Source organism: Austrofundulus limnaeus, unplaced genomic scaffold, assembly GCF_001266775.1.
Source record: "Austrofundulus limnaeus strain Quisiro unplaced genomic scaffold, Austrofundulus_limnaeus-1.0 Scaffold246, whole genome shotgun sequence".
NCBI lineage: Eukaryota > Metazoa > Chordata > Actinopteri > Cyprinodontiformes > Rivulidae > Austrofundulus > Austrofundulus limnaeus.
The window spans coordinates 592,300-605,876 of record NW_013952648.1 but is presented as its reverse complement, the minus strand read 5'-3'; the positions used below and the strand labels follow the sequence as shown (position 1 = coordinate 605,876).

Here is a 13,577-nt window from a genome sequence, read left to right as displayed (position 1 = left end):
AAACATGGGCATAGTAACAATATTTTTATACTACATTTATCCATTTTAAATAYACTAACCTCACTCCTTTGTAACAACTAAGACAAAATGTAATTAATTCAGAAAATCTTTTCAGGACCCCATCTTGATGTTTCGGGACCCCGCTTTGGGTCCTGACCCCAACTTTGGGAACAAACTGTTTTAGACAACTTATGCCAACTTATGAACATTTTGTTGTGAGTAAATCATTTGTACAGGCCATATATTTGATTGAATTGTTAGCATTACAGCATGTACAGTATACTTCCAAATGAGGCTACCGGTAATTTCTTTTAAATACTGTCTTCAATGTAGAAATATTGTGTGTTGGCATAAGTTGTCTAAAATATTGCATTGTGACATTGTAGTGGGCCTTTAGCGTAGAACCGCTGAAAGTTATTTATTTATTTATTTTTTACGCAACGTAAATTTTATGGGCCACTGCAGTTATTAATGAAACTAGAAGAAGACACTTAAGGAGTGAATTGTTCCGGCTTGGATAGAAGAGGGTACCAATATTATAGCTTCATTAGCTGTTGTTTGTTTAACTACATACATTTTGTAAACTTCATAAGCAGTGTGTGGGCGTCTGCAATTATTTTATGAAACCAGAGGAAGACACATACAGAATAAATTTTCCTGGCTTGGATAGAGGTGGGTCGTTTTGTTACAGCTTCAGCAGCTGTTTTTGTGTGTTGTTTCCAGAAACTCCGTTTCAGGTCTGTTTGTAACTCTACACAATTCTGTAAACTTCCGTAAACTTCTTAAGCGATGTGAGGGTGAACGCAGTTTTTTAAAATGAAACCAGAGGAAGACACATACAGAATACACGGCATTGGTTTGTTTAGGAGAAGGTAGTGATGTTACAGCGTCAGCAGTTGTGGTTGTGGGATGTTTTCACAAACTGCTCCTGGTTCGTTTGTAACTTTACGTAAATTTTGTAAACTTCCGCAAACTTACGTAAAATTTGTTAAGCGGCATGAAGGTGACTGCAGTTACCGTATTTATTCATGTATAATATGATCTCGAGTATAATATGATCATCATTTTTTTCAGCTTAAAAAGCATTAAAAATCTAATCATCAAAAACCCATGTGACTGAATTGTTTGTGGAATTGTAGCCGTTCTGTCAGTGCAGGCAGCAACACTTCTAACTTCTTCTCATGTGAATACCTGCAATTGCAGGAAAACGTTTGGTGCTCAGGAAATGCAGGTACTTGCCTCGACTATTACAAGGTAATTACACAGCGGTGTAAACCTGATGGTAAGGCCTGCTTAGCGGAGAACAATGACAGGTTATTGGGTTACTAAATAGCTGATTGCTGAGAAATTACTAAGTATTTCTAGTGTTTTCTATGCATGGCTGCTTGGGAAAAAAAGGTTTGTTTTTTTTTTGGTGATAATGTCAAAAGATAATGGTACAGAAGTTAAAACAAGAGTTATGTTATAATGTTATATTTACTTAAATAAAATGGGAGAACACCACCAGCAAACATGGCGAAAATAACCATTACATCCTGAGCACATTTTAAAAACAAAACAATTAGCTTTTAATTTATTCACTAAATATCTTGGATGAATTGAGCTGGAAAAGTTATTTTTTTTTTTAATTTTTTGTTTCCTCAGATCCCAGAATCTTCAGCTAAAAAGGCCAACAAGACGCCAGTGAAACAAAACGGCCCTGCAGGAAAACCGTCTGGATCAGCAACCAAACCTCAGATTAAGGTAAGGCTGTACCACTGCTTTCTATTAGTTGTGGTTATTAACATAATTTTTTGGCAGTTATTATAAGATACATAAGATATCAGTTATGTTATATTTGGTGACGTTCTTTAAAAAAAATGTTAAAAATAGAAAGTTTGTTGAGATGCAGGGAACGCTGGGTGATACTTTGACAAAAGTTCACACTGGTGGATTTAGGAGGCGCTTCTCTTTCTATAAGTTATTGTTTTTGCAGTCTAGATTTGCTTGAGATCAGCAGAGTGTTTTATTTTATTTGTAAATAAGAACAAGAYTTAATTATCCAGAATAGGGGCTTTTCGAGGAAATGGACTAAAGAATTACAGCCAACTTGTTCATTTTCTTTTTTTAAATCTGTTATCATTAAAATTAAGCAAAACACACAATTTGCAATAAAAATGTCATTTTGTTAAAACTGTGCTGCAAACGTATGCAGAAAAGATATTAACTGCCCATGAATAAATCAGAGTTTCCTCTCTCTACATGCAGCAGGTTTAAAGATAAACTTACCGGCTCTTTCTTATAATTAAACTAATGTTATGAGCATGTAAAAATCTTGTTCAAAAATCTGATGCATGATTTTAGTTTTACGCCTCAGGTTCCTGCCAGTTGCGCTTTAAAAAAATGCAAAAAATGCAGAGAGAGAGAGGTAAAAAAGAAAAAGAAACTTGGCGCGCCTTCAAATTCCAAAGTGGAAGAATGTGATATGCGTGTAGCAATTAGCTCAACCTGATAGTTAATTTCTTAGATAGACTGTCTTGGACAGCCGCCTCTCCGAACCTAAAGCTTGAACTCTTTCTGTTTAAGCAAACACACCTGACCTCTTAGCATGTCTCCCGGGGCAGGGTTTAAACCTGCGACCCCTCGGTCTGACCCCGTCGTCTTGAGTTGCAGCCACCTTTGATGCCCCCCCACCCCCCGTGTTGTACGTATCAGGGAACACAAATGACCAAGATTTTCTGGCTGTTTACACATTTCACAAAACATTACCGTGGAAAAAACCCCATCTTGAACGGATAAAGGTTTGTGTGTCGTTACAGTGATGCAAACATGTATCACATCATAGAATGCACAGCTGTGCCTGGGATGAAACTGAACGTACACTAAAGACACAACTTTTTTTACTCACTTTTACAGTCTTGGCACATGAGGAAATACTTATCTGAGGTCATGACAGAAAGATTTGTGATTTTGTCACGTCGAACACTTATCCAGAACTTCTGAAGCATAGAGCTGCCACCTTCGGCCATTTTTATGTCAGTTAATCAAAAGATATGCAAATTGGCTTTTATTCTGTATTTAAACTAAAAATCTTAAATATTCAGCATGTTGTAGTGATATTTTTAGAACCGGAGAGAAATAATTTAACTTTTTGGCTTTGCTTATCAGACAGAAGAGGAAAACAAACAACACAACTAATTACAATTGCATATTGAAGGCTGGAATATTGATTAATGTTCTTAAAAGCCAGTCTAGAACTTTAACATAATAAATGAACTGCATTTTTTGCTTGTATAATTTATAAGCCTACTGATTTAAGTTACTTTTAAACAATTTTTACCTGTTTACCTGTTAAACAATATCTATACAGTTATTATAATAGGTGTTGGGTTGAGATCAGTTTCACTTCTAAGTTTACTAGTTTACTTTCTTTTACTGTATTTTAAACTTTTTTTAATCATTTGATTAGTTTAAGAAACTAAAAGATAAAGTCTTAAGATTTTTATGTTGAYTAATAATACTGATGTTGGCAGTTWAWGYTTACTTGTTTGTTTATTCATAGGATCCCATTAGTTGCTGCCTTGGCAGAGACTWTTTGTCTTGGGATCCAACAAAAACATAAAATTTCCCCACATTAAGACAAATCAATCAACAAACACACAGCAAAACATCCTGCGCAAACACCTCCTAAAAATCCCCAAAGACAACCAACTTCAACACTTCAAAAACAGAACAAGCTACAACACTTCAACATAATACAATCCATAAAACAAAAAGGAGAAACACTCAATTAAATGACTTAAAATCAACTCGATGAGTTGTACTTCATTATGACAAATAGATTTTTTTAGACCTTTTTGTAAATTTTACATGATTATRAATAAATGAGTTTTCTGAAGGCTACATGTTCCAGTAAGAAATGGCTCGATACATTGTATTTTTTGTGCAATAATTCTGGGCAGAGGTAGTATAACGGTAAAAGAGAATATTAAATAGAAAATACTATAAAGCAAAGGACCAAAGCAGGTGCCCTGTGGAACCCCACATGGAAGAGCCACAATATTTGAACAAAAACTAGAGATGTACCAATATGAAAATTTTAAATTTAAATCGATATTCAATGTTAATATGGCTGTTTTGGCTGATAATCGATCAAACGGATACTGCTCGACCAACCATTTCTCTTCCCAAAACAGAAACGCAAAGATAAAAAGTGGGAAATCAATATCGGATGACAATATCGATCCAGTTTTACTTACTAGACCGATACCGATATGCTAAAAAATGGCCAACATTGGCCGAAATGATATATCGTGCATCTATAACAAAAACCATTAAACATAACGCATTGTTTCCTATTTCATAAATAACTGTTCTTAAAGTTAATAGCTGATTTATCAAAGCCAAACACCGTTTGATTGTGTTGACTAGCCCAAATAATCGCAGCAACCCCACTTAACTCAAAAGCTTAAGGGTTTTTCCCAGAGGGACGATGTTCTTGCTGTGTGGTTTAGTGTGGATGTTGTCGAGACATGGCACATTGATTTGCGCAACGCTCAACGGACGACTGAACTGACAAGCCGTTCCCGCCGGTTTAATCTTCTGACACTCTGAGCTTTTATTACTCCTATCCCCTGTCCACCACTTCACAACTGTTCCCGTTCTACAACCTCTTCACATCCCTCACTTCCTGAACACACCTTCTCCCAATTGCTCTCATTACGAGTGTTTGATGTCTGGTGCAGCTTGCGCTTCCAGATGCCCCTGAGGAGCGAGGAAGCGGGCGTGGATGTCTGTTTTTTTTTTTTCTCCCTAAATGCAGGGGACTGGTCATTAGATTGGCTTGTCAGATCTGCTGCCAGCGCCACAGTTCTCACCTCTCACAGCCCAGCGTGCCGCGGCACCTTCTTGTGTGACGGGCTCAATGTGAGAACCAGCTAACTCGAGTTGTATAGATTTGAGGCAACCCAATCTTCCAGCTGGTGTTCTTATGATTAATGGGTTTGGAGAAGCCAATGCCTCGAAGCACACGTCACAATCGTAAAGCCGTACATCGCGTCACTCGGCAGTATCCCAAAAGGGTGTGAGTCATTGTTTTTGTGACTGATTGGCAGGTTCTTTAGCAGGTGCTTTATTTATTTCTGTAAGGTTGTTTTCTTTCTTGGACCTGTAACATTTTCAACACATTTAGACGTACATAAAGAAAATTAGTTTAGTCAGTCCAACGAGTACACCTGTCAGTCCAAAACTGACAAAAATACAGGAGTCTTTAGATTCTCTTTTCCAAAACAGACTAAAGAATCAGTTAACTATAATCATTTAAATCTGTAGTATAAGCTGTACTTTCCTTCATACTTAATATTGGTTACATTTATTGGTTGTTGGACCAATAATTCATACAGGGATGGTGACAGATCCCTTTGTCTCGACGGCTTCTTCAATTATATGAGCCTTAAAAGTTCACATTCCAAAATGACAGTTACTCATCCTGGACAGGCTTGATGAGCAAATGTGTCACAGCTATGTTTGCGCTGGATTGAAGGCAAGAAATTGCATCAAATGATAGTGTGCTTGTGATTAAGTTCAATGTCTTGTGCCGTCTTTAATCAGCGTCTGGCTCAGATGAAAAAGCTTGCTGGCTTTGTGTGTTTATCAGCTGTTTCAGGTCCACAGCTGTCCTTTGGAAGTGGAGAGCTGCCCGTAAATAATAAATATGTGGTGCATTTGTTTGGCCTGGAGCCAGCAGTGTGTGTGAGTGTGTGTTTGTGTACGGTTCTATGTTTATTTCAAAGTTTTGTTCATTTTTTTAACCTTTTGATCTTTGCTGTAAAATGCGGATCTCTCAGGGACACATTATTGCACATTTTAACAAGAAAGAGGCCACATTTTTCTAAATTAATGCACCTGTGTTTTATTATAAGTCTCAACTTTAAGATGCTTTTGTTTTTTAGGGGCTTAGTTTTATATAGGTTTRAATATAACTTAACTTTTTTATTAGAATAAAACTTGGCATCACAGGTTTGGTTTTCATACTGTACAGCATCTGATCAAACTACCAAACTTATGGAGCAATGTCCTCTGAGCCGATGAGACCAAAGTAGAGATGTTTGGCTGTGAAATCAAGCACTAAATATCAAGAAAAAAACCTTGTAGATACTGTCAGCATGGTGGGATGAAGATGATGATTTGGGCTCATTTTGTGGCCACAGGACCTGGTCACCTTGTAGTCCTCGAATCAATCATAAACTCTCCTGTAGATCACTTAAGATAACTTAAGAACAAAAATAACCAAATCCATTGCTGTATTGTATAAAGTAAGGGACTTATTTACAGACAGGTCGTTGTTTATGTTATGTAATGTAATAGTTGTTCCACACTTAATTTATTGTATTGACATCTGGGGGAAAGTATGTAAAACAACTACAAATCCCATCTTTATTTTACAGAAAAAAAAACCATAAGAACTACCACCAGAAAACATTACAGTCACCCATCAAATATATTATTTTATCAGTTGAAACCATTGAAATTTTATGAATTGGTTGATCATAATATTTTGCAGATCATGTATAAGGCTCATAAAAATGTGTTACCTTTAAATATCCAATTAAATTTTGTCGAGAGTAAATGATTAAAACCCTGAGGGGCTAGAGATGGTTGTAAAGCCCAAAATTTGAACAAATTTGAAGGATTGATGTACTTCAGTCCAAGGAATAAGACTGTGGAATAATCTGGAAAGTGATTATAAAAATGCTGACTCAATAAATTTATTTAAGAGAATGATAAAAGTTAGTTTTTCAAAAAAATATGAAGTTGTATAATGTGTGTTCAAAAGAGCTGTTTGGAAAGTTTTTTTTGTTATGTTTTGTTATTTGAAGATCATTATTGTTTGAATTTATTTATTTTATATATATTTTTTGGGGGGCAGTTAATACGATTTTTTCGTCTTTCTGCTGCCTTTCGTTTTATTTGATTTGTATTATTTGTTTTGTATAGTATTTGTTTTGTTTTTTAAATGAAAATGAATAAACTTAAAAAAAAGTAATCCACTGTCAAATGTTGGCAAATCTACATCAGAATGACTGAAAAATAAAGGAGTCAAAGTGCTGCGATGGTCCAAAGTCCTAATCTCAACTAAGGCAATGTGGACCAGAACCTTGAGAGAGCTGATAAGACTAAACAAACCCCAAAAACTGAAACAAAGAAAGGGTGGGCCACCATTTTCTTTGATTATATGAAGGATTACGAATCAAACTTACTTTAATTCAGCCGTCCATAACATTTTGTACAAAGAATGGACTAGTTTTAGTTAAGTTTTTATCCATTCTGGCCCAGCTGAACTTGTAGATCAAAAAATAACAGCAACTGAGTCAAGCACAGACAAGAGGTAAGAATGGAAGTGGTCAGATAAAAACAAATACCTGTCGACTAAAGTAAATATAAAAATACTTATATTGTTRTTTGTATAACCCAATGACAAATGATTCTTGGACCAGTACTGAACCTTTTCCTTTTGGTTTTGAACCCCTAAAGGCAATGGGTTTGGATTTTCTAAATGCAGTGTTTAAGTGTCAGGTATGGTTGGACAGAAAAAAGTAGTACGTGGGACGCTGTTTGTGTCTTTGTGAAGATGTTTTTGTTGCAGTTCCTGGCTGGTTAAAGGGTTGTTCTGTACATTACTTCTGCTGCCTTTCAAACGCTCCTCTTCCTATCATTGAAACCCTGCAATTTTGCTGGATTCCACGCTTGTGCTGCATGTAGAGACAGGATCCGTAGCTTGTTTAGCATGCAGTCGCACCATATGGCGTGTGTGCGTGCATGCGTGTCACACCGAGACACATCTTAATATGGGACCTCTGGGTTTTCGACTGTCCAGTACTTTGCACGCCCACAAGCCTGCAAGTGAAGTGCTCCTTCTGCTCTCATCCTCCCAAACACAGGAAAGTCATCAAGTTTGGACGAAGAAGCAGTTTTAATGTTGCTGAAAGAATAAAATAAAAGCTGCTTGTGGCAGAAATGTTTTAAAATGCTGATCATTCATTCCAGCTGAACAGAAAGCCCAGAGTTTGATACAACCAAAGCACAAACATGATGATTGCACTTTCATTTCCAGTCATTGTAATTTTCCACAACTAGAAAAAAAAACAAAAAACCAGAACTGACTGTCTGTATTGTTCACCCGAAAGTCTCCTAATTGCAAACAATAAAAAACATAATTTGTACCTGGTGTATTTGTTTAAAAAAAGATTATGTAATTAAGCAAGAATGCGTTGTCATTTCTAATGCTTTTATCTTGGTCCAGCTGCTTGCCAACGCCAAGCCTGTAAACACAGACCCAGACTGAACGGGTCACGTTAGGACTGCAGTCCAGACGGCTTAGTGGTCAACAAATGAATTGATAGTTCACATGTCATGTTGCAATTTTGTTTTTCCTTCAAATGAAAACACAAAAACATAAAAAATTCTTCTGAGAACTGAACTTAGAAGAGGGAATAACGAGGCATTATCTTAACGACAAGGCTAGTTTAAATCCAAAATATTGTTTTGTTTTTTTCAGACACCTTCCCAGGGAAAAGATAAACCTAAAACTCCATCTCTGTCTGACGTGAAGAATAAACTGTCAACGGCAGCTAAAGAGGTACGGCTATTATTAAAATTTGTTATTTATTCTTTCTAAATAATTGGTAAGATTTTGATTAAATGGATCTTTTCTTCAGGGGAGACCACTACCCAAGACAGAGCAGAAGTTTGAAAACTACTTGAGGACTTCTTTTAAAATCATAGACAAAAATGTAAGTAACTTAGTTCTGAATCACTTGGGATTGGGTTTTCTAAGATATCTGTCGTTTGTTTGTGTTACTACGATCAGAGCGTTTAGTTTTATTAGCCAAGGGTGTTGTATCGTTAGACTTTAAATAAATATTTCTCCATTTGCTCCGTGTTTGTAGCTGTGGGCACATTTATGCACGCCTTTACATTTAAAAGCTCTTTGCAGTGGTGCATCCCCAAGAATGTGTTATTGTTCCTCACTCTGTCCTCATACCTTACAGTACCTCGTAAACATTTTTATACATATTTTCATTGTCTCAGCAGGCTTTTTTGAGAGTTCGCCTGCCAAGGCGAACTCACTCTCAGTGATTTACTGGATTTAGTCTTTGGAAGCTCGAATGAAGAAATTTATGTGAATGGTACCAGTCTTTTTTCCACGATTAAACGATAGGCTGAGATCTTGTCTAATGCTGCATATCGTCTCAGTTTAGAAACAGAATCCTCTACACTTATTCTAGATTAATCCCCTCAGGGCACTAAAAATAGACACTAGCTTTCTAGGTGTGTAAAATGGATGGTTCTGTCCATCTTTAACACTTATGCTGGGTCGGATCACGGAGAAAACGTCAAGGAGAGAAACCCAGACATCCCTCTCCCCAGCAACATTTCATTGAAAACATGGATGAAATAAGAAATATTAAACATAGAAAAAATATAAAACATACTGAGTTTTTAAAAATTATAACTTGTGGGAGAAAAAAATGGCGATATATCGCCTTGCTTACATTATCGCAAAATATTGCGATATATCTTATTAGGCATTTTTGCACTGATGTACGGCCAGGGTTCAAACTCAGGTTTGGTGTTTTTGCATCAGCCCTTTTGGTCCAGGTCCACCCTGATTCTGGAACCTCGAGAGCTGTGGTTCCAGTTGGGCTGACCCAATTTGACGTCAGCTTTTGCTAATCATTGGTTGGTTCACTGACCGGGAGGATCAGAGCAACTGTACGTGAATCGTTTGCAGCAACGTTAACTTTTTTTTTCACACAACAACAGTAGCGAGCTCAGGGGCGGAGCCAGGGGGTGGCCAGGGGTGGCCATGCATAGACAAATCTTTGGCCACTCCATTGGCCACCCTGCTGTACACACCCCTTACACAGTAAAACAACCTTTAGGAGTGTAATAATCCTCCTGAATAGTTGGTGGCAGTTTTTAACAGTTTGAAACGTCACCAAGCTCTATCACTGAAGAAGAGTAATGACAAGGAAGTGATGGTTTTCTTTATATACAGAACATATGTCCATGTAATCTGACTTACAGTGTCAACTTTTGAACTTATGGTGACAAATGTTTTTTTATGTCACCATAACACAGTGACACTTAATGTTCTGAAGGCTGCATGATGCTCTGTGTTTGGTTATGAGTAGGGCTATCACTAAGTCAGAAAAAGTGAAACACCCCTCTAAATTCACTAAATTATAATGTTAGTTTTAAACATGCAGTTGAGGGTCATCATTATTTGGCACATTGATGTGTGTTACAATTAAAAATAAATCAATAAACAATGGAAACAAAACACCACAGTGTCATGATACATACACAGCCCTACTGTTTAATCACACAAAGGCTGTGTCCAAATCCAGAGGCTGGGTCTTCTGAAGGCCGAATTCGTCGGCCGCTTACGTCACAGCGCCGCGCCGAAGGCTGTCCAAATTCAAAGATTCCTTCAATGCGGCCAACAAATGTGTCCTTCTTTTGCCCCAATTTGAAGGACGGGTCCAATGGATCCTTTTCGGCCCACGCGAGCTACAGGATTTACAGAGACCTTCGGAGGAGCCACAGTCAAAGACATGCATCTTTAGGACATGCAGTTTTACAACACATCTGTCAACTTGTTGCACAGTTAAAGACGGCTGTAGTCACTTTTCTGCAGTTTCAAAAAAACACATTTATCCATGAAGAAAAATACTGATGCACTTTATCTTTACACACAGTCTTCATAATCATAATCACGTAAGTCTGAACATGCGTTAAGAAAAACAAGTCTTTGCGCAGGTCTTTAGCACCCTCTTTAGGGTAGCTCTTCCTTATAAGGCGATCACTTGAAACAGACCATCCCAACTGTTAGGATTTGAACTACACAGTTAAAAGAGCAGGTGGAAGCTCTTTAGAGCGACACAGGCTGGGTGGACAGGCAGAAGGGGGGGGGGGGGGGGTGGAGCCGGGTCTGGGCGAGCTTGTTGATCCCAGTGTGTAGAAACATCTGTGGAAGTGCTTTGGTTTCATCAGCCAAGGCTGAGATCTGTCAGACCTGAAGCACCTAGTCATACGCTCTGGTATGTGCTGCTGCCCCCACCCAACCCCTCGTCGTTCCCCACCAGCCCCATCCAAACGCGGCGTTCCCACAGGCAACAGGCACAAAACTCATGTTGTAGTAAAAGTGAGTCATGTGCCTCGTTCTGTGTAGCACTTCATTTAGATGATTTATGTTTTTTCTCCTCTCTCTGTCTTTCTCCCCTCACCTTCCTCAGGTGGTCAAAGATCTCTGGAGTTTTCTGCAAACACAGAAGAAGTAACGTTTATCCAGAAGCATTTCTGTGTTTTCCTGCAAGACTTTTAAAAGGCCCAGTCAACACACTCTTATCCTGTCAACACGTCTGAGGTCTATGGCTGGAAAAGTTGCATTTAAATCATAGAATCGGACACTTTTTTTTTTAAAAGATGCAAAGCATTTCTTGTGCTGGTTCCTCACATCATGTGAACCGGGCGGTTAATTCTTTGTATCAGCAAAAGTACTGTTTTGTTTAAATATACATTTATGTTCTTGAAATTTTCCAGATCATCTACTATTTGTTAATGGATTTCACTATTTCTTTTTTTTTTTTTTACCATTTTCCGAAACGTTTTGCCCCAATGAATGTAACACTTAAGCTATAACTCAAGGGATGAACTGGTGTTTTATAACAGCCAACTTCACAAATATATAACCTGTTTTATTTGCTATATTTAAATTAAACCAGTAACAATGAGGTGATTTGATTTATAGCGGTGGTTTTCAAACTTTTTAGCTTCCGGCCCACAAAATAACAGTTGCACAAACTTGCGATCCCAGATTTTACTGGTTAATATTTGCAAACGTTGCTAACACCTGTATTAAACATGGACAAAATAACAATATAAGCAAACCTAATAACCTTGAAACTACTTTTATTAATTTATTATTGTTATTATTTTTCCATATTTATGGTGACTTTTGCTAATACCAATTTCTTTACATTTAAATTGTCTGCAAATCATTTGGGGACCCTCACTTGATGTTTCATGACCCACAAAGGGGTCCACACCCTAACTTTGGGAACCATTGGTCTATAGTTGTGGATCAACTGGATGATGCTTCAGTAACAGACAACCAGTGGGAAAAAACCCCACTGTCACAGAAAGACTTTGATAGACTTTCAGATGATCTGGTAAATCATTGCAATAAGTTCATGTTTCAAATAATTCAATTAAAAGCATCACTGAGGCAAAATCTAACAACGTGAAGGTGACTGAAGATGTTTGCACAGTACAGTATCTTGTTTTTATTTGACTAAAAGACTTAAAAACAGAAATCCTACTCACAAAACCAGCTGCAGTACTAAGAAGGATTATATGGTGTACCTGTCCGGTTGGATGGTTTCTTCCTCGGTTGTTGAAAGCGAGGTTGAGGTTTCATCACTTCCTGTTGCTTTATGCAAGAGGCTCCTCAACAGATCCTTCACTTTTTATTTCTTAAAGTTTTCATTTCTTAAACTGTTTCTTTTCTTTTTTTTAAACAACATAAAAGGAGAAATTGATTGCAGATTGTGTCTTCAGAAGTCTCAGCTGTAATATTCAGGACCGCTAATAAAGAGCACGATAATTTCCTATCATCAGCCAGTAAGTGTCTTTTGCTTCTGTCTATTTTTTTGTTTCTCAACAAGCTCGCTGAAGAAATGTTGATTTGTTAAACTGTAATTCGCTCTTTCATGTAAAAGCTCTGTTGTGTCTCTCAGTTTGTAGAATTACTTTAGCGACTCTTTTTTTGTTAAAACCCTGATGAAATCTGTTTTGCTGTAACGTTTCCTAAACTTTGGTTCCACATTAAGATTTGGTTAGTTGTAGGCTTCTTTACCTAAATGATTAGATGAGTACCTTATCAGTACCTCGATAAATCGATAAATTCCCTAAAGCTAAAACTTTAAAGCCTTTCCTGGAGTTGAAGTGTTTGTCTCTTTTATTTCTAAGGCTTAAAAAAATTAAAATGCTTAAAGAAAACTGTCAGTCATTTCTACTAATTCGTCTAAGACTTGATTAACTTTATTTTCTGTGAATGATCTTCTTGTTTTGTTGAAAAAGCTGGCAGCTGAACTGTTTTAAATGTTTGCTTCCTGTGTCTTAGGAACATTTAGCCCCCTATTTTTTAAATGTATGTTCAAATTTGCTATTAAAGTGTTTTCTTTTTCAAAATATTGATCTGTTGTCCTTTTTTCCCCTCTACTTCTAATAGTTTTTTTCTGTATTATTTTGTAATTTCTACCTAAATATGCCCAATTAAAATTGTTTCTGGTTTCTTGATAAGTGAATTTCAACCATAACCAATAATTTCTAGTGGTAGAAATTCGAAAATGAACATTTTTAAAGATTTGGTTTAAAAAATGGACTTAACAGCTGAGATTTTTTGGTGTTTTTTAGTTTTTTTATGTGGTATTGGATTAAAACATCAAGTTGTTAAGGCGCAAATACCAGGACTTAGATTGGACGAGTAAAAAAAGAGGAATTACTTTTCCTGATCCCAAAATTATCAATCA

General features: G+C 37.0%; 1 protein-coding gene across 1 annotated transcript in view; it reads left to right on the top strand.

Annotated features, from left to right (window-relative positions):
- npm1b (nucleophosmin 1b) overlaps nucleotides 1-13,238 on the top strand; it is a 23,274-nt gene extending 10,036 nt beyond the window's left edge. The window contains exons 8-11 of the mRNA XM_014020271.1: nucleotides 1,645-1,743; nucleotides 8,537-8,617; nucleotides 8,697-8,771; nucleotides 11,280-13,238. Of these exons, the coding sequence (XP_013875725.1) occupies nucleotides 1,645-1,743; nucleotides 8,537-8,617; nucleotides 8,697-8,771; nucleotides 11,280-11,324 (300 nt within the window). The 3' untranslated portion in view covers nucleotides 11,325-13,238. The remainder of the gene's footprint in view (nucleotides 1-1,644; nucleotides 1,744-8,536; nucleotides 8,618-8,696; nucleotides 8,772-11,279) is intronic.
- The last annotated feature ends 339 nt before the right edge of the window (nucleotides 13,239-13,577 follow it).